We start from the raw sequence: 22,938 nt of genomic DNA, 5'->3' as shown, positions 1-22,938 counted from the left end.
AGTACAGTAATGCGAGCATTATGATTCCTAGACTACCAGGTATCGGGTCTTATCCAGCGAAGAGGACTTACTGCACCCTGTTTCTGAGTCTGTTGATACGTCGTTTCGGAAGAGTAGTTGTATTTCAATTTTATATATAGCGTCGCTTTACCTTCATTTCAGTGTGTTTCGATGGATGGCAGACATGGCAGCTATAACACAAGTAAAACGTGGCGACTAAGACTTTACAGGTCCAGTGGTTTAGCACTGGGCATTTCCGGTGGGAATCCGGGAGCTGATAGCTTTTTCCTTAACTTGCATATGAGTAAAATCACATTTAACGCGAGAAGCGTCTGGCTTCAACGAGCATTGTCGCTTGAGAATGGAGCTTTCGCGTTGACGGTAGTGTAGCTGTGGAACCGTTATTTCCTGGAGCTGTTCTTTGTCTAAAGCCGTTTCCGGCAACAGCTGAAGGGTAATTCTGTGAGATAAATCACACGTCGATACGATTTTTTATCTCTCAAAAAAATGTAGACAGTGTGCATACCAAAGGACGTCTCATTGCCTACATATCTCAGAGCACGAATAGCGATAAATCATGCCCGTTGGGCGATCAAGATTTGTCTGTGGGATTTTTATGTCAACTGTTTCATTCACCCTCTATCACCATTTAATAATATATGCCACTAAGAAGTCAGGACTCTACCTTGCCATCCCAGTTTAAAGACCTCAGATGTTCGGGAAATCTATGTCCAATTTTAACAGTGCGTTGGCCTAGTATCCTCTTTGAGCTAGTGTCCATCTATAATCTCATTACCTGGACATGGAATTGTTTGAACACTCATTTCAGAAGTGATATATAGTTAAACGATACTCCATACGTGAACCTAAAAGTCTTCTAGGCGAAGTACCACTGCAACTACGAACGATTCAAGGAATGTCACTTTAGCACAGTACTTCACACTTTTGCACTTGTTACAGGTTGTCCTTTGGAGATTTTCACTCTAGAGAGCACATACTAGACAGAACGACCCATTTTAAGTGTAGAGATCTCCTCGTATCTACATTCAATGCTGAAATGGCGTTCGCGTTTCGATTATGTGCCGACTCACTTCAAGCAGTTCCAACGTTATATATCCGTTTCAACATTATATATCCCTCAACATCATACATCCCTTCAATTATGTACCACAACCGTCATTGCACCTTTGGGAAACAACCCCAATACGCTCCTTTTTTCGCTCCACGAAATCGAAAATGTTTGAAATACGCTGGCAGTAGCGATTTTTAATATTGTGTAACGTACTTCTGGCAGTTGTGAAGATGAAATAAAATGTGTGGAAGAGGGCCTCCCGGCGGGTACACCTGATCGCCTGGTGCAATTCTTATGAGGTGATGCCACCTCGGCGACTTGCGTGTCGATGATTGCGAAATGAAGATGAGGAATACTACACGAACACCCAGTCCCTGAGAGGAGAAAATCTCCAACCCAGCCGGATTCGAATCCGGGCCTGCCGGCATGACAAGCCGGCGCACTGTCCACTCAGCTACAGTGGATGACAAGTTGTGAAGATAAAACCATTTCGTACTCCTAGAAAAAGGCCTTAACAACAGTTACAATTTGCAAGGGATTTAATAACTTAAGAACCGGTAACGATTTGTCTTACGTATTGGTCGCAATATGTAAGACAACTGTCATCTTAAATCAAGAGAAAAACCAACGTAAGGAATTAAAGGACAGTAATACCAACTGATACACGAATGTCGGTCGGTATGAGATAAAGTTTCTCTTCCGAAAGATTGCCTTTAGGAAACTAATCAAAGGAAGTTATTGCCAGTAAATTATCCATGCAATGTGATCTGCCCGAGGCTTCATGCAACAACAGATATCATACCCTCAAAACGATGAACAGGAACTGGATTAAGCTCCCAGCAGAAATAAATTTGAGATTTTGTGTCGCTATCCGACAAAACTAGAAGAGCCTCGATAACGACTACAGCAGTCGCTGCAAAGAAATTACTTCACACAGCACTGCATAAAATGCTACACTTGGAAACTATAGGTGTGTGATGTCTCGCACTGTCAGTTCCCTCAGATATAAAAACTGTGGACAACAACTATCAGTCACCGCCAGGAGGCATCACAATAATAGCGTTTAACACATCCTCTAGTTCTGATAATGATCTCAGTTCGGCGAGAATGAGTGTGCAAACTTTTTCATGTATGTTATATCCGCCTGAAGCCACTCGAACACACACAGCTACCAAAATACAGTGACGATTTTTGTTACGTTTCACCCAATGCCCCAAATAGACATCTTCGGTGCTACTAATACCAGATTCAGCGTGCCAGTCGAGGAATAGTAGGGTCCTTAGGTTTTTGTAAAAAAGAGGATCGTATATCTGCAGCTCTCTAAAGACGAAGAATTATGATTTCCACAGCAAACACGTTATGAAGATATACGAGAGAGTGCATCACTTGGTCATCCGGAGCATTTAAGTAATCATCCCGGTTCAGGTTCATGGTAAACTGAACGTGTGGACCCATGTCGTGATGCAAGAAAAAAAAAAATAATAACCCCCCCCCCCAGAACGACCTTTGGTCTGAACTACATGTTCCGCACTCTGCGGGTTAAACACCTCATTGGCCCGGTCGGTGGATTCTACGCATTGAATCATTCGAAAAGAGGAAAAATAGCTACGTCTCCAGTTAGACCTCCGTCTAGTTTGTGTTGTTTTGGCCACTGAGGACGTGCAGCTTCATGTGCCATTATGGGTAAAGGTGTTTTGCGAGAGCCCGACTCAAAACATCCATTGCATATAGTCCCTTCGCAATGTTTGCGCAGAAATCTGTTGAGGCAGACATCCATACACTGACAACAGATACCTGTATGACTTACAACCGATTGTCATTGAAAAGATATGACGGTTAAGATCTTTTTACGACCACTGTTATTACGCCGTATTCCGTAGCAGACACGTTGGCCAATCCGCGTAGATGTATCAACAAACTGGGCACCTTCACTCACGTTGTGGGCAAGGTCATGTCCAAAACTGATAGCTTCTTTCTGTCGTTCTGTCGCGTCTCCTCGCCAACCATTTTATTGCGCGATACAACCAAGTGTCGGACGAATCATTTCACTGCCGTGACTTAAGTGAACGGCGGAGGGTCACATTAATGCCTAGTAATAGTTCTACACCGCTTCAAAGCGACCGGCGTTTCCTTTAATGGAGCGATTAACATTTTGTCCGATGAGCTCATTGCTTTCTCAGGACGGTGCCCAACGTTGACAGTGCCGCCACCTCTCAGCACGATGAATGAACCCACAAGACGTCGCGTTGGAACAAGTTGACAGCATACGGCTTTAAAGGTTAACTATTCCCAGATACAGGTGCACGAAACGAAGAGAGACACCAGAAAGGGCGTTGGACACAAAAGCCGGCAGAGACGACTTTTAGGGCTGGGGCAGAAACTGCCGGGGCGAGTTAACGAGTGAGCGGGTTGTCGTAGCCGGCGCCGGGCAGGTAGCGGAGTGCCGACAACGCCGCCCGCGATCGATATGGCCGAAGCAAATGGGCAGCGCTGCTCCCCGACAGGGGGTGGTTGCTGTCTGCCCACGCCACACGTGCTGTGCCCTGCTGTGCTGCTACTGCCAGGGTAACAACCTGTCACCCGTGTCAGTCGTGTCTCCCCGGTGACGCCCTTGAAGCTGGATCTAAGTCCGACTTACCGGTATATCCTTTCGCCCAGGAGCGCCAGCCTAGCAGCATCGTAAGAGAGAAAGTAAAGAGAGATCCCTGCGAAACACTACTCCCTCTTTCCTACTCGAGCTCCGCAGCGACGAAGACGAAGGCGTCCAGGTTGACACCGCATCTCATGACTCTCGGAAGACATTCTACCGAATTTCGTACTGCCTTTTAGTGAAGAAAATACGAACTTACCCAGTATCTGATCAGATTTATGACTGGATTTGGAATTTTCTAAAAGATGGAACTAAACTAAATACGCTATCTGGATGCATGGTGTGTGTTCTTTCGAAAGAGGAGACACCACGCCGATCCCGCAGCAGTGAAACACTATATGTAAATTAAAGGGGGATAACTGCTATCAGTTGCAGCGGATCATCAGGGTGTATACCTGGACAAGGAAAAAAAATTCCCGGATTTTTTCCGGATTAAAATACACTTTATCCCGGATGAAAATACACTTTTTCCGTGTTAAATGACAGTATACCTTTCCTCGGCACTGTAAAACTTATCAATCCTTAGAATGTTTATGGTTTTCTAGACAGACGTAGAATCTGCCGGCACTTGAGAAAACAAAAGCCGGGGGAGAAGGAGGGGGCACACATTTTGGAAAGATCTTTGATGTGCAGCAACAAGTATGCTGCAAAAAATGGTTCAAATGGCTCTGAGCACTATGGGACTTAACTTCTAAGGTCATCAGTCCCCTAGAACTTAGAACTACTTAAACCTAACTAACCTAAGGACATCACACACATCCATGCCCGAGGCAGGATTCGAACCTGCGACCGTAGCGGTCGCGCGGTTCCAGACTGTAGCGCCTAGAACCGCTCGGCCACGCCGGCCGGCAAGTATGCTGCATTTCTTCGTTTTACGGAGGTATAAAATCGAATTCCACTAAATACTCAATGTTACTTTCCGAAGCAATGAAATCAAGATTGCGACGCGCTTTTGTAAGCCAGTCATAGCTAATGTCACGTGATGTCGGCAGCTGATGACAGCACAGGACACGTAGCGTAGTCAACCAATAGCAAGATCACTCTTAAGTACAGCGAACACACAAAAAGAAAAGTTAATGGTTTAAATTAATATACGTTGTTTTGCTAGAAGAAAAACAAAGCTTTCACAAATAATATTGGTCTCTAAGATTGATGAGCTGCAAGAGAAGCCAAGCTTCCACATAGAATGCTGATCATTATGCGCGTGTTATGCTTTAAGATACATCAGGCAAATGTGCCAGTAAAATTTTTAATAACGGCGTGAATGTCTGATCTTCTGGGTTCAAAATTCTTCTAGGTGGTCGTCCTCAAAGACTTTATTTTTAAATGAGAGTCAAACGCTCTCTGATTTAAGAAATTCATCGTACATTCTGGCACATAGTTCATTTTGCGTATAAGGAAATTTACTTTGAAAGTAACACTTTTCAGACAACGATTCGCAATATTTTCCCGTGACCTGTTAGAAATTGGTTCGTTTCAGCAGTTGCCAGAGAGCGCCAGATAACAGGCGTCAATGCGCCTGCGCAGCTACGATGACGCAGGAAGCCCGCATGTTCGTACGTGTAAAATATTAAAAGATCTTGCATTATGTCATAAAAGAAACAAGACATCAAAGAATACTTCAGGAGCATCGGAATTTCGTGAACTATACTAAAATGCATAATTTGGCTTAAAGTGCACAATCGTATGTCCAGATTCGGATGTAAATTTTCTTGTGTACCAGTACTGTATTATCTCATGTTTGGTTCTTTATTATGGCATAATGCCATACGAGCTAGAAGATGGAAAACGTGCACTTGAAATGCAGCGAACAGTTGAAACTAACCAACAGTGTGAAATTAAACACTTCGTTTCAAATAAATTGACCGCCTCAGCGCAAAATATTAATAAAAGCCAAATCTCTTTAGCAAACCGACAAAAACAGCTTCATTGTTCTGGAAGGTGATTAATGCTTGACTGTCAGAAAGGTGGAAATAAAACCGAAACTAACAACATATTTTAGCCTTCCGTAACTATGCGAACGTATTTTAATTCATTTGGTGGCTCCCGGCCACAGAAATCCGTTTTGTTTTCATTTAATGTGAGAGCAATAAACGAAGAGGAAACAGCAAAATCACTAAACGTAAACACAGGTCACGTGGAGACTCCCCACCTCCCCACTACAACTCAGACTGCTCTGTGCATCAGCCCTGGATCTACGACATTTCCGAACCGGAGCAATTTAGATAGTGGCGCCCCGCCACACATCTGTTTCTCTACTATACTACACCATGTATTTGAAGGCAGTTCTGAAATGCAAGAAAACTTTCGTTTGTGTAATTTCCTTCAAGACAGAAAAAAATGACAACCTGTTGCACGTTTTTTAAACCCTTCAAGGGAAAAGATCTCTACTCGCTGCACAAAAACGTAATTTTTGTCTTCGCCATAGGAGTATGTGATTAGAAAGGAGAATTTCTTTAGTTCAACGAGGGCAGGGCTCGCATCAACCCTTTGTTGGAAGTACAGAACACACTTTAAAGCAGAATGCCACACATTTTCAACGTGGCTCTCTCCCGAAGAACGAAGCATTAAGGTAAGCATTGTGCTGTGTTGTCTTTCCAGGTTTACGTATGAGACCACAAGGTGACGTATAAGAATGATAAGGGGAGTGTGTGTCCCTGATAATGAGACGGGGGAAAGAGGGGGCAGGGATCGGTCGGTCGAAATTTTTTACTTCTCTAAAATAAAGAATATTAAACACCAATGGGTAAGAAACGAACAAATTTAATGATTACGGAAAATCATGACTAACGTTTATTGTTTATACATTATGTGAGGTGCTTTACTGATTCCTGCGCGCGTCCTTCTGTTGCGTGCACTCAGTTCCAACGATTAAGCTCGTCAGGACCGGGCAACAATACAGCCCAAAAACAGTTGCAGCTGCTGGAGTAAGCTTTACTTGGTTGATTTACAACGAAATTCCGAACTAATGTGGATTTCACTTTCCAGATTAATGATGTAATACGAGTCCACCGTCGAGATCATCACTTAATATACTGCTACGATGTAATAATTAAACAAATCGATATGAAAGATCTTCCGAGATAAATACAAATTGTGTCACTTACTTGGTCTTCGAGAGGTTCGGATCACTCGTTTTCCGCCGCTCTCGCAGTTGCCTCTGTAAAATAAAAATTAAAAATAATTATTACCTAAAAAGCAGTGACAGCTCATTTAGAAAGGCATTAAAAGCACTGACATGGACAGGAAAATAGTAATTATAGGTGTCACACATCACACAATTCCATGGGCGAGAGAGGTGGCAACGGATAACTTATTTTTCCAATTGTGTTATGCACGGCGCTGAACGTTAAAGGGAGACCTGGCGTGAACACGTTTGACTGTGAGTCATTAGCGATTTCCCGCCTGCGACAAGAGTGTCTCTTCGACGGTTCAGTTTGTAGTAGTTCGTGCCCCATGCCAGGGGACAATCACTGATATTTCTCATGGGTGGTGGGTGGGGGAGGAAAGTAAGGGGTGGTGGTGGTGGTGGTGGTGGTGGTGGTGGTGGTGGTGGTGGTGGTGGTAAGGGGAGGGGTGAATGTAGACTGCCGCATGCATCAATGCCTGGCCTCGTTTTTAATTTGCATTAAGCTGCCGATAGCACTTACTAGTTCTAAATTTAAGATAACACCGAAGAGATAGGAAGAGTGTTTTAGGCTCACATGACCACCACTTTGCAAAAACTCAAACACTCACTCAGAATACAGGTGACATAGTCCGATGTCCGCGTACATTGATGGTCATTGCCATTACAGTACAGACTTCAAATTTCTGAATTTTTTGTGATCATATATTATATGTCAGCACAGGAGACCCTGTTGAAGCACAGTATTAATTTTTGCTCACCTGTCATCCAATGTCATCTGAAGAGCGGCGTTCGAACAGAGACATCTGATTCGAGCTCGCGAGGATCATGCTCTGTCGTAGAACTTACGGCGGTCATCCGCCCGCAATGGGAGGGGACACTGATACGTTTGGTCCAAACAACCGAATCTGTGGTGCCCACGGTATACTTATTATAAGCAAGCCAATGACGACCGTGGCACGAGACTAGTGGAGACACACAAATCTTTGGATTACGAATCATTTCCAGGCGAAAATCTATGTCGGCTTCTTGTTTGAGCAGATAGTAAATAACGAAGCAGAAAAAGTCAGTTTTACAGGGATAACTGGAACGAAATTTGGAATTTCCAGTACCTCAGACTCTGAACTACAAGTATGAGGATAGACCAACGGGACAAGTATCAGCTTGCAGCAGGGGAAGGAACCAGTTAGGTGACACTGTGAGATTGGCAGTCAACATGTCTGTTTACGGGAACAGCAGAAAGCTAATGATCAGCCTGTAAAGATCGGTGGTCAGCAGAAAGAGGTTCCGGCGCTCGGCGCGGACACGTGCCATTATTTGTAGGAGGGCCGGCGAGGCCGCGGCTGGCTGTCACTATTGACGGATGGCCGCCCGCACTCTCACAACAAACCCCGGCCACCAGCCGCCAGTAAGCACGCATGCTACTTGCTGCCGTCGGCGTCCGCTGACAGATTAAAACGCCTTCCATCATACCAAGCGGCGCGTTAAGTTGTCAGCCTCAAACTGTCCGGCCGTAACCTTCGTACATTTTCGTCTGCCTCAAGTACGACATGCAGTCAAACATACACTGGCACTGAGCACCAAGCGCAATGCACTGGAGTTGCGTCGTGTGGTATTCGTCTGTCTCTTCACCACGGTACACTGTCCTATAGCAGAACGTGCAATAGCGTACGTCTGAAAATCCTGAGGAATAGTTCTGTGAGCGAAGGAAGGGTATAACGTCTCAGGAATTAGTAATTCTACAGATAATCGCCTGTTTTGATAGCGCTCGGAATTGAGCAGGCGTAGGGAGAAGCAGGACCCTTGACGCTACCGACATCAAGAGTCTACAACATATCACACACTGAAATTTTTACATTTTCCTCCATTAGGGAACCACGAAAAATTTACTGTGCATAGTTTACCACCTTCTTCGAGCGGAAACAATAACTGGCTTTGGTGAAGTGATTTCACATGGTAAACTGGTCTTACAGTCATACTGTTGCATATGAAGCAAACTTTAAAAATGAGCATGAAGATCAAAAATAACAGTTAATACACGAATGAAACGCCACAACGCATTTAGGACTCGTCTGGCGTATTTAATTTCAGCTGAAATTCTGATCTGTCTCAGAAATGCTCTTAAGGTGCGTCTTGCGGCTAATCGCCATGCAACTGTGCTTGCCCTACATGCAAGTAGTGGCACGCGTTGATGTGCATGCCTCTTCCTCAATATGAGCGTGCGTGTGGATTGCATTTACAGCTGTGTTCACACTGGGCGCCTCTGCTTCCCTGTGGGCAAGCCACAGGTGCACGGCGACTAGCCACAAGGTGCACAGGTGTAAACGCACCTGAAGAGCGATGTCACCTCTGGTTGTCAGAACCAGACGGGAGTTCACTCACCTAAGCGGAAAATCTACTTTATTAGCACTCAGCAGAAAATTGGCTTTGCGTAGTACGTTACAGCGTTAAGTCTAACAGAGTAGCTGAAATGACTGTTGCCAACATTCTATAAAATAAGGAATAGAGGTGGTGATGTGGTGGGGCGAGGGTGGGGAGTGAAGTAGACGTGTCGAACCTTCTGAACTGATCACCGACAAAATTACGTTTCTTATCGAAAGAACGCTCTAAAATGAGGTTTCGGGTATTTATGGCATATTATAAAATTAACGATGGTATAATATGCGTAAGTGTTGAACTAATGATCTGCATATTACTCGTGTATCAGGAAAAATCGCTAACCGAGCTAGTGACGAAAAATTTACATAAATTGAGCTACTTTTCTTTACGCCAGTGGCTGTGGGGATGGGGGGTGTTCCATGTATGGGGTAAGCTCGGTGTTGCGCAGAACTAGTACCCCGATACGCCGCGCACAACCATTCAGCACGTTGCTCTGCCAGTGTGGCAGGAAGGATATCGATGCGGTCCTGGCAAGAAGTTCGTTTTCGTTTTCTCTCTCTCTCTCACACACACACACACACACACACACACACACACACACACACACACACACACACACAGAGAGAGAGAGAGAGAGAGAGAGAGAGAGAGAGAGAGAGAGAGAGAGAGAGAACGCTTGTGCAGAAACGCGAAATGAAACCATCAAGGCCATGGGTATTGTCCAGAGAGCCAGAGGAAGGGTGGTAGGGCCGCTATTATTCTCTACGTACAACAACGATCTGACGGATAGGGTGAGCCCCAGTCAACGGTTTTTCTGATGAAGCTGTAGTGTGTGACGAAATGTCGTTGTCTAGTGACTGTTGGATGATACAGTATGACTTGTATAGAGAATCCACATACAATGTAAGTGGTAGCTTACTCTAAATGTACAAAAATGTAAGTTAATGCACGTGAGTAGGAAGAACAAGCCGGTAATGTTCGAATATACGCTAGTGGTATGCTGCTTGACACAGTTACGTCGACGAGTATCTAGGTGTAACGTTGCAAAGCGATATGACGTGAAACAACGTTAAGAAAGGTACTGGGGAAGGCGAGCAGCATACTTTGATTTATTGGAAGAATTTTAGCTAAGTATGGTTCATCTGCAAAGAAGACCGTGTACGCAACACTAATGCGACCCATTTTTCGGTAGCGTTAGAATGTTTGGGATCCGCACCAGGTCGGAGTGAAAGATGATATGGAAGGACTTCACAGGCCCACTTCCAGATTTGTTATCGGTATGTTCGATCAACACGCGATGATTAGAGAGATGCTTTGTGAACTCAAATGAAAATCCCTGGATGGAAGACTACGTTCTTTCTGCAGAACATTACTGACAAAATTTAGTGTACCAGCGTTTGCAGTGGAATGCAGAACCACTACTGCCGCCAACGTACCCATTTCGAGTGAGGACCGCTACGACAAGACAGAAGAAATCGGGGCTCGTACAGAGGAATACAGACAGTAAGTTTTTTCCTTGCTCTGTTTGAAAGTGTAATGGCAAAGGGAATGACTCAGTTTTAGAAGGTATCCTCCGCCATACACCGTATGATGGCTGCGGAGTATGCATGTATGTGTAGACCGCTAGTAGAGCGAACTAATCAGCTCAGATTCCGTTGCTCGACGGCAGTACAGTAACTGGCTACAGCAGTCTGTGCATGCTGGATAGGCTCATCCCCCAACACTTTTTCTAACGTCGAAAACACCGTCATAATATTGTCAGACGTAGTAGCTACCGTGCCCTGCATGAAATAACCCTAGGTATAATTAGTTGCGTGGGGAAATGAGCATGTAGTATACTGTTCACATCGCAATCTGAAGTTACGGAGTGGTGTAAATATATCTGACAGTAATTCGTGCCACCCCAACGGCACACAACGCGTTTGTTTTCACGTTATGCAGAGGTTCTTGGCGTAAGTCATTAGGGTTTCCATGTCTCCAACGTCGGTTGTTCCTCGGTAAGTGCAGCTGTGCGTCGTAAGAGAAGAAAGCGCATCATCATCATCATCATCATCAATCTTGCCATCATCCACGGTCTACGAACAACAGTATCTGGATGCGCTACCATTGCTTTGACAGGATTCAGACGAGTCTGTGCAGTGCACACCTGTGAGTAGACACTAGCGACACCTGTCTATGAAGTTTTAAGTGGCGCTATGATCATTTTTGGTAAAATCGCTCAGGAAATTTAGCCACGTTAAAATGGGAGGCATAGTTATATATATATATATATGTTGCTTATCATACACTTTAACTATGTAGTTGAACAGAGGCTTCCATTAGTACCTAACGGCAACGTTCGTTTCATTTGTAACTGTACCATAACTTCGGAGTCCTTTATTTATCGACAGAAGTGTGGCAATCCGCTTAACTGAACAAACCGAGCAAAGCTACAAAACGTGAAACGTTGCGGTTCCGCTTATTGTAAAAAAATACCCCACCCATTCTCGTAACGGAGCGTATTTACTAACAGTAAACAGGATCTGTCAGAAAAAGAGAGACTTCCATTTTAGGAAAGCACAGTTAATGAGGAAGTCAACAAGTTTTGCTCACTTATTCCGCAGGTGAGTCTACTGTAACAAGTGCCCTGGTTCGAGACTGGATTTAACGTCTATGGCTCCCAAGGCTGAGCCTGTGGTGGGAGCGCTGTGCGGAAAACTTTGTGATGACTAATTTCCAAAAACAGTGCTTTAATCCATTTTTCCAATTAGAAGCCTACAACCCAACATATAAAGTTTCTTATAAAATTTTGTACAATTTTACTGCACAAAATACGATTTGACGTATTGATGGAATAAAAACGAAAAGAATTTTCGTTTGGGGCTTCCATTCCTTACAGTTTGTACAGACTGTGTTTATAACCTGTATTGTTACGGTCATAGCTTTAGTTCACTGTTCCGATGTTGCTCACCTACGAAGATTGGTACAGCAGCCACAGTATTTCGCTACAACCATGTCTACAACGGTCGTAATTCAGTAATACGGATGTTGACAAGTTTCTGGGGTTGTTTCTATTGGTAGTAAAATAGTTACTACAACCAAAAATATTTTCTTTAAAAAATACAATCGTATTAAAAACGATGTTCTTTAAATTTTGGATTTACCGTTAAAACGCTCAGCGCTGCCGATTTACTTTGCTACGACGCCGTAAGTCAGCAAGCCATCTATCATATACTATGGACTTCAGGTATCTTTCGAGTTCCACACAGTGTTTTGTGAACGAATGAAGTTATGTGAAAATGGTTTTCGCCAACTTGAACATGCCAAGAATCTGCGCGGTCGACAGGAAGTATGAGAGTTCTGGTTTGGGTGTAATTGCGTAAATCAGAAATCGCACTCATTTTAAACCCCCCAAATTCCGTTAATCATCGTTCTCCAAGTCTTGGCGACTTTGGGAACTGAAACGCCAGTGGAAATTTTACGCTTAGAGTGTGGTTTGGTATGTAAATGCTGACATAACGCGTATTAGATGTCCGCCGAAAAATGCAGTTGTCCCGACTGTAGTATGGTCTTTACCTCACGATTAAAACAAAAATATTTTTATTACTATAAACTTCCATGGCGTGGGCACATAGGTTGCAGTTTGTATAGACAGAGCGTGAATGTGGCTCTGCCCTAGTTTCGCAAGAAGAGACCGAAGACGAGCTATCAGGGCTGCGGTATTGACACGTGCGCCCATCCCCCGCCGCCGTCACTAGGCACTGGAGCAGCTTATGTAACCGGAGGCAGCATCGCGCTAGGAGAGAGACCGCGGAACGCAGGAGCAGGCAGAAAGAGCCTAGCACCTGCGGCGGTCTGACGTCAGGGACTGCGGCGCTGTTGACGCGGGCAGCTTCGGTTACTAATTTTAATTGCCGCTCCAGTTTCCCGCGCGTGGTCGCCGCCTCTAAACGGCTCTCATTAAGCGGAATGCTGCTCGCATTTCGCCGTGCACACAGAGGCATCAATTAACGGATGGAGGCAGACCCCAACACGCTACACGTGCAACAGGACGGTCATCTATTTAAAACAAAACCAACTGTGTTCACAAAATTGTACCCTGAAAGTCGATATAGCACTACAGATATTATTATTATTAGTATTATTATGCGAGTCTCTCAGAGATTCCTTTGCCCTCCCTTCCTTTACGATGGTATTTTCATTAATGTATATCTTCACGTTTATTAGTGATGACTAAATTTACGGAACCAAGAAGTCGCTGATCTTGTTGTGTTAATATTACTTCTAAGTGAAATGCTTCATTACAAAGGTGTGTGTGTGTGTGTGTGTGTGTGTGTGTGTGTGTGTGTGTGTGTGTTCCTTGTTATTACGAAGTAACCAGAACTGGGAAAACAGCTAACAAGCGGACCAAACTAACTTCCCCTCACCGATTTGATTCATATTGATAGGCCGTATGGAGAACGACTAGGACTTACACATACACGAACAGGAAAACAACTCTCAACCGTTTTCGATGAAAGCGAGTTCGAACATTTAAGGCGTTCTTGTGTACTTCGTTTGGCCGCTAGAAATCAAGGATTCCGCAGCCACGCTAGTAAGGGCTGTGGATCATACGCAGGAAGTCCGCGGATCATACGCAGGAAGTCCGCGGATCATACGCAGGAAGTCCGCGGATCATACGCAGGAAGTCCGCGGATCATACGCAGGAAGTCCGCGGATCATACGCAGGAAGTCCGCGGATCATACGCAGGAAGTCCGCGGATCATACGCAGGAAGTCCGCGGATCATACGCAGGAAGTCCGCGGATCATACGCAGGAAGTCCGCGGATCATACGCAGGAAGTCCGCGGATCATACGCAGGAAGTCTGCTGCTGCTGCTCACATCTGTTACTTTCCCCTCTTTGGGGAAGTGTGAGGGGGAGTCTGTAGCCTTTCGGCTTTTACTCCCCTGTGAACGTGTGTGTGTGTGTGTGTGTGTGTGTGTGTGTGTGTGTGTGTGTGTGTGTGTGTGTGATTTTTCTATAGTTTTTTGGTGTCTGTGACTTGTGATGTTTGTTGTGAGTGAGTCTGGTACTTGCCTGAGGTAGGCGAAAAGATTGGTGTTATATGGGAAGGAACTGGATTAGGGATTGGGTATTGGGATTTTCTCTTCGACTTAATCGTTGAAGATCGTCATAGGGCGCTTACGCTTATCGCGGGACATGTCATACTGAACGCAGGAAGTCTGTGGATCGAATCTTTCTTCCGCTACATTTTTTTTAAATTCCCATGTAATTCTAACATATGTGGTGTACGCCGCGAAATTGTGTGGGGACTGACCGCTGCTTACGAATGTAACCTAAAATTGATTTGCAACAGACACACTGAAAAAACCATGCATATGCAAACATTCGGCGTTCATTGTAAGTGCTGTATATCGAACATTGTAAGTGCTGTATATCGAAATCATTGTTCCCCATGTTTCTATGTTAGTATCACCCTGATTCGTACGGTGTTCCATACGTTACACGTAATTTCCACTCAGGTACATAACAAAAATAAAATGGCTATACGATATGATTCATAGTTGTGTCCAATTTTTTCTCCCTTTCCAGGATGAAGATTATGAAAGTGATCTATGTATCATTAAATAAAGACAGTTTGAACCGTCATAAAAAATTATGTGAAAGGAAACGAAAGAAGCGCAGGCAGGGAAATTCGACATATGGGCCTCGCGCTCCTGAAACTAATCGCTTAACATGCTCGGCAGGGTACTTCTCGAGTAGCATGACGACACAAAGTACATTAATTCGCGTAAAATTTACACACTCGATTTTCTCGAAATGGGTAAGAGTTGCGTTTTCCAGTTCACATGTGTTGAAGTTCACATGATGTCAATATGAATTAAATCGGGGATGGGAAGTTCGTGCGGTCCCCTTTTAAGCTAAAACAAGTACCAGAAGGGGATGCCGCCAACTTCGGTTACAAGTTCGTTGACTGGTATTCAGTATTATTTTGTTCACTGAGCCATGGCAATGTCCTTCATAGCAACGTCGATACTTCGTAATGTCACGATAGCTGTCTAATGGGAGGCGTTGACATCATTACACCAGCGCAACGTACCAGACGGGGAAATGAAGCGGCGGCTTGTAATTCCTCGGTTTGCACACATTGGCCCTTTCTAAATTTCGAGCCTTCCTACAGCGCCTTTGAAGAGTATTTGGCTTGTCGGAGACGCTAACAGACTTACCGGTCTTTGGGCGACTACGTAGAATTCTAGTTGCGTTCACTATTCTCACTGTGGACTAAGCGAAAGTGTGTGCTGTACTGAGCTGTACTGTACTGTACTATACTGTAATTCCGCTATACGTTTACGTTTAAAATATCTAACATTATCTGATGCATTTTGGTTTGATAGCCTTGCGCATTTTAAGTAAATGTGTTTCAAAAAGATTATCTCCGGTGCAGTGGCCAACCTTACAAAAATCGGTTTACCTACCCCGGATTTATATGAAGTGTTCACTTGTCAGTAGACTCGGTAACCTATTATTTGATGGCAAAGCTCTTTTCCTGAACTCCGGTGCTGATTTTGTTGGTAAATATTATATGTAGAGTTATCTACGTAGTACTTGAGTTTGGAAGGTGAAATATTTCCGTTACTCCGCTTGTGATCGGCAGTACAATGTGAATCCATGTAACACATGAGCTACGGTTTGTCCGGAATCTCCAAATTTATGTAATTCAGCAGAAAATGTAATTAACATGACGTAGCAGCTCCCGAGTATAGGTTGCCCCAACCGCCTGATGGTTTCATTGTTATTTACATAATGGTAAAAGAAAATGAAAAAAAATTAGAAAAAACACGAAGAATATTGTGAAGAACGCATCAAAAAAAAAGGATCAAAGTAGTAACACACAAGTACACAAGCAAGTACGAAAAAATTGCATGCACAACTAGGAAGAGATTAATAACCTGTGGACATATCCAAAGAATGAGTCCTGGCAGACTCGCAAGGAAAAATGCACAGTGTTTTTAAACATTAAAACGAAAATCCAACCTGCTTAGGAAAATGCAAAAGACCTACAAGAAAATGACGTAAATACGAAAATGACGTAAATACGAAAATGACGTAAATACGAAAATGACGTAAATACGAAAATGACGTAAATACGAAAATGACGTAAATACGAAAATGACGTAAATACGAAAATGACGTAAATACGAAAATGACGTAAATACGAAAATGACGTAAATACGAAAATGACGTAAATACGAAAATGACGTAAATACGAAAATGACGTAAATACGAAAATGACGTAAATACGAAAATGACGTAAATACGAAAATGACGTAAATACGAAAATGACGTAAATACGAAAATGACGTAAATACGAAAATGACGTAAATACGAAAATGACGTAAATACGAAAATGACGTAAATACGAAAATGACGTAAATACGAAAATGACGTAAATACGAAAATGACGTAAATACGAAAATGACGTAAATACGAAAATGACGTAAATACGAAAATGACGTAAATACGAAAATGACGTAAATACGAAAATGACGTAAATACGAAAATGACGTAAATACGAAAATGACGTAAATACGAAAATGACGTAAATACGAAAATGACGTAAATACGAAAATGACGTAAATACGAAAATGACGTAAATACGAAAATGACGTAAATACGAAAATGACGTAAATACGAAAATGACGTAAATACGAAAATGACGTAAATACGAAAATGACGTAAATACGAAAATGACGTAAATACGAAAATGACGTAAATACGAAAATGACGTAAATACGAAAATGACGTAAATACGAAAATGACGTAAATACGAAAATGACGTAAATACGAAAATGACGTAAATACGAAAATGACGTAAATACGAAAATGACGTAAATACGAAAATGACGTAAATACGAAAATGACGTAAATACGAAAATGACGTAAATACGAAAATGACGTAAATACGAAAATGACGTAAATACGAAAATGACGTAAATACGAAAATGACGTAAATACGAAAATGACGTAAATACGAAAATGACGTAAATACGAAAATGACGTAAATACGAAAATGACGTAAATACGAAAATGACGTAAATACGAAAATGACGTAAATACGAAAATGACGTAAATACGAAAATGACGTAAATACGAAAATGACGTAAATACGAAAATGACGTAAATACGAAAATGACGTAAATACGAAAATGACGTAAATACGAAAATGACGTAAATACGAAAATGACGTAAATACGAAAATGACGTAAATACGAAAATGACGTAAATACGAAAATGACGTAAATACGAAAATGACGTAAATACGAAAATGACGTAAATACGAAAATGACGTAAATAAGAAAATGACGTAAATAAGAAAATGACGTAAATACGAAAATGACGTAAATACGAAAATGACGTAAATACGAAAATGACGTAAATACGAAAATGACGTAAATAAGAAAATGACGTAAATAAGAAAATGACGTAAATAAGAAAATGACGTAAATAAGAAAATGACGTAAATAAGAAAATGACGTAAATAAGAAAATGACGTAAATAAGAAAATGACGTAAATAAGAAAATGACGTAAATAAGAAAATGACGTAAATAAGAAAATGACGTAAATAAGAAAATGACGTAAATAAGAAAATGACGTAAATAAGAAAATGACGTAAATAAGAAAATGACGTAAATAAGAAAATGACGTAAATAAGAAAATGACGTAAATAAGAAAATGACGTAAATAAGAAAATGACGTAAATAAGAAAATGACGTAAATAAGAAAATGACGTAAATAAGAAAATGACGTAAATAAGAAAATGACGTAAATAAGAAAATGACGTAAATAAGAAAATGAAGACGGCACAAAAAATAGAAACAAAATTAGGAAGTGTGAAAACGAACCAATTCCAGAAAGATTAGGAAGAAGAGGGACAGCATAATAAATTAAAGAAAAATTAACTGCTCGAGTACTGTAGAGACACAAAACTAACTTCGTGGTTTAACCATTGTCCTTAGCTGGCCTGTAACGAAAGAGGAACACTAACAAACTCCTGGTAATTGGCAGCATAATACCGACGTGTTATTAAGCCGAAGATGGGGCACAGCTGATAGCTACGTTTATCTGTGAGGCAGTCAGGTAGTAACAAATCTCCGATTACCAGCGCAGGGATTGCACTCGTTTTGTTATCGACAATAGTGTGGGATCTTTAATGAAACAACTTGATGGACACAAAAGTGATGAACTGGAGTGAGGGACGCCAATTTTCCCCCCCTCTTGTTTTTCTGATCGCTAGGTGAATCGCCCGAGTCGCTCATCGTCTGGAAATATGAAAGACGGCAGCTAGTGTTACAGCGTGCTGTTTTCTACTTTGGAAAGTGCGCTTTCGCAGCAAATTATTACAGTAAGTCCCCTTCATGTACTGCTTCAAAACTGCATACAACGGTGAAGCAAAGAATTATTATTATTACGCGGCTGAATCTTGTGAAGTAGTCTTGATGCTTACCAACTTTAGAAAAGCGTATTTTGCCGGTTTTGTTACCGAAGAAATATCAGTTCTGTTTTGTTACCGAAGAAATATCAGTTCTTTCCCGAAGGCACCGCTACCACGAAACAAGCAACTTGACGCCTATTGCGAAATGCACGGGAAACAGATAGCCAGAACGATTTAGAAAAATATTTCGTTACTGGAAATAACTCGCAAAGTAGCCTGTTACTGGAACACATTCTTCATGGCCTCCGTGTATTAAACGAGGTCTGTTCTACAAACACAAACATTTTTGTTGATGCCGCATGTGCTGACAAGAAAAGGCATCAGTTATTTTGTTGAGTTGACTGCCCTTGAAACGAAAACCATTCGAGTATTGTTTGGTTAGAAATTGTGACGGACTGAGGCTTGGAAAAAAAAAAAAAAAAAAAAAAAAAAAAAAAAAAAAAAAAAAAAAAAAGAGAGACCGATCTTTCACGAGCCATTTTCTTCCTTCAAGATTACGCGAGCACTTTCCATTCAATACTAAATAAACGACGCAATTATCCATAAGATATTGCGTACAGACGTGTTATGTTGGAGACCATACAGTAGCTACGACTGCTATGTACGCGGGAAGTGTGTCTTCTGATTTTACTATCTACGAACCGGCACTTTTTCTCCCAAATGTGAATTGGCCCCCAGAAGAACGCTGGCCAACTAAAGTACGTAACGGCCTACTGAAACATCGCCTGACGTTCATGATAGAGGAAGTTGCCGAAAGCTCGAGCCGACGAATGTGACTAGGCATGAACTAGGTGAAGCATTCGTTCAAGAACCTCGTCGCAGAGCGCTAAGCTGTCATACCTCAAACCAAGGCTACGCTTACCTATTGCTATTATTGCTCAGTAGTTCTACTACTTAAAGCTCTCTAATAAAATTTTAGAATGCAGCTCCCCTTCTTCGAAAAATTTTCATACAATCAATATTTGTATGTCAGACAGATAAATGATATTGGACCTCCATGCATTCTTTCGTTTTATTTGTTTAGAATTAGGGACAGCATATGTAGCGCCAATAAACCTTTAACAATATTCATCACCTAAGTCAATAAATCAGTTTAACATCTGCTCAGTGATCAAGGGAAGTAACGTACGATAAACGGCAGCTGTTACTCAGTGAGCTCTCATTACTTTAATACTCACGAAGTAGCTGCCGGTAGATGCAGCACTGCAGTATAAAATGTTGCGCGCTTTCTATTGAACGGTTATCCCAGGACTGCTGAGTAATGAGTATTGGATATCATCCGCAGTTTAAACACTACAGAATTTGTGACGTATCACATGTGTAGCTTTATCTGCTTTAACTACACGACTGCTTTCCCACGTCTGTAGTCCGCGCCACAGTAGCTCGTATGTCAGAAGCAAAGGGAACACTTTCGGCAGATGATACCGAACAGACAGATTGTGCAAAATGAAACCACGACGAATAGCCGAACGCGAATTTCAGTTGCCTCTCGGAACTTTGATGAGATTGTTAGCAAATCGCCACAACCTTTACTCTGCCAAAAGGTGGACGTAACGCAGATTACATGGTTTCGTCTGCTATCGGTGAAAAATCAAACGGTTCTGCCTGCTTTGAGAATTACCATCTTATTCATCATCATATCCTGGACCTAATAAGCTTTTTCCAACTACACCTGTTTACAGAATTTAGTTCCACTCCTTCCATCCGGTTTTGAGTCCCCGTGTTTCTTCGTGCTGTTCGTTTGTGTTTCTGTAACTTATTTTTGCTGTTTTGCTTAGCCTCCTTATGATTATTGTGTTCTTTGCATTTCTTTCTGCAGCATTCTATTTCATCATTTGGAGACAATCCTAATTAAGCCCTTATTTGTATATTTAAATTTCTATCTTGCCTGTGTATCATCCTACTTGTCCGTACTCTTGATTCGTAATATGTCCTGTTTTGTTGCTATCCAAGCCTCGCTTCCATATAAGGGGGCAGCTAAGTGAAAACGGGACACATGGAAAAAGTAAGTAAACTGGTTATTATTTCAAATGTAATCGCCGTAGCTGTTACCGGTAATACGTTTATGCCACTGTGAGACAGGACGGTTAATACCTTCATGGAAGAATGTTTACGGTTGCCTACGAAACCATGATTGTTGCCACGAATGTCTTTCTTCAGGGCTCCAAGGTTATCTAAATTGCACGGGGAGCGATCGCAACAACATAGAAGATGTGTAAGGACTCTACAGCGAAACTTCTGCAGGGTATTCGAAACAAGCTTGGCAACACGTGGATCCTTTACACGTCGTCCATGCAATCCCAATCTCTATGCATGCCATTTCCATATTTTTGGAACCCTGAAGAGAAACACTGGTGGCCATCGATTTGCTTCGGACGAAGAGGAGTACGCCTGGGTATAATCATGGTTACGTAGGCCACGCCCATACTTTTCCACGAAGGAACTGACCGTCCTGTCTCACAGTGGGATACATGTATTAACAGTTACGGCGATTACTTTTGAAATAATAAACAGTTTACTTACAATTTTCCCATCTGACTCTCTCTCGTTAGACTATCCCTTACACATTAGATCTGGAAGTGACAGTGTTTACAGCGCCTCCATTCTCATTGAGAACAACAGTAAGTGGAAACATTTACAGAAGACGCTTATTCGTCTCGCAAACCTACCTGCTAATGATTATTAGGTGCTAGGACAACTGATAGAATAGAGGGGATGACACCCGCTTTTCTCAGGCACTGCTTTCCCTAATGTGTTTGCGGGTGAAAGGGGCACTGTGTTTTATTGTAATAGTATTCATTTACTGTGATAGGATTTCTAGCTTTTTCGGCAAGTGGCACACATCTGCATTGTAATAATTCTAACGAAATAAGGAAGTATAGTAGTTCAAATACGGTCGAACCGACTAATACCCAGTTAGTTCGTCCATCAAAGCACAAGAAGAACGCTGGAAAATCCTTTAATAACACTGCAGTATATATTTAAGTGCAGCTCCATGTTTCTGAACCGTGGACTTGCATGGACGTGACGTGACTGCTGATGGTATCCAAAAATTCATCTTCAGTTGAATCAATGTGCAGCGGTTAACTGTATCACAGGGAGTGTGCAAGCACGAAATTTCATTCTATGCAGCAAAATGGGAAAGACTAACTAGTAGAAACCAATAAATACGGACGTTTTGAGAGAAATATGCTTACTTTTAGACAGTGGTAGTGGCCTATAGACTAATTCGAATAAAAAAATCCCTAACATGCGTACAATTTTTAGACTTCACAGACATACAGCTGCTAGACTGTTCCCCTCAAATACTTACAGAAGGTGTGAAGCCGAAGGTAAACGATTCAATTCAAAATTTGGTTTCATAATTGCCACCTCTGACCTCAATGCATCTTCCGAATCATCTGACATCACTTTTAGCTCTTCCGAGGGCAAGACTGTATGCAATTCAAACCAACAGTTCATCACTTGTGTTTACTTTCTCGTTGCAGAATTCGCCTTTCAACTATTCCCGACAGAGAAAAATCTGAAGGGGAACGTGGATTATACGAACTGAGCCATGTACAAGTGTTATCACAATTTAAGTAATACAGATTCCTTGTTGCACAATAAACGGAGTACTACGAACAGGTTCCTAGCAGTAAACAGATAGTGTTTCAGAAGAAACATTTACCCACCGGTCTGTTACACAAAGAGAAAAATCAAATTTTAAGGTAAGCGCCACTGTCAAGGTACATCAGTATCGAATGATAACTGATCCAATCTCTCTTTCCGGAGAAGTGACAGCAATGCACTGCACTGTCTGCAATGCCAGATCAGATCATAGGCGTCTGAAGTTCTAAGCTCACTTGGGATGGAGAGCCTAGCACCCAGATCAACAGCATTCAACGACACTACAGAGAAAACAACGAAAGCTAGAGGGTAGAAGTACCTTCAACATCCTAATATGTCACTAACATGTGCTCCAGAATAAGTATGAAATGGATGCAGAATAAGTATGAAATGGATGCAGAATAAGTATGAAATGGATGCAGAATAAGTATGAAATGGATGCAGAATAAGTATGAAATGGATGCAGAATAAGTATGAAATGGATGCAGAATACGTATGAAATGGATGCAGAATACGTATGAAATGGATGCAGAATACGTATGAAATGGATGCAGAATACGTATGAAATGGATGCAGAATACGTATGAAATGGATGCAGAATACGTATGAAATGGATGCAGAAAAAG

General features: G+C 42.1%; 1 protein-coding gene across 1 annotated transcript in view; it reads right to left on the bottom strand.

Moving 5' to 3' along the window:
• The window catches only part of LOC124775767 (rho guanine nucleotide exchange factor 12), a 1,141,602-nt gene that overhangs the window by 280,046 nt on the left and 838,618 nt on the right, over positions 1-22,938 (bottom strand). The window contains exon 21 of the mRNA XM_047250599.1: positions 6,830-6,882. Within this exon, the coding sequence (XP_047106555.1) occupies positions 6,830-6,882 (53 nt within the window). The remainder of the gene's footprint in view (positions 1-6,829; positions 6,883-22,938) is intronic.

The sequence above is a fragment of the Schistocerca piceifrons genome, chromosome 2 (genome assembly GCF_021461385.2).
Source record: "Schistocerca piceifrons isolate TAMUIC-IGC-003096 chromosome 2, iqSchPice1.1, whole genome shotgun sequence".
Classification (NCBI taxonomy): Eukaryota; Metazoa; Arthropoda; class Insecta; order Orthoptera; family Acrididae; genus Schistocerca; species Schistocerca piceifrons.
This window is presented reverse-complemented; position numbering and strand designations above follow the sequence as displayed.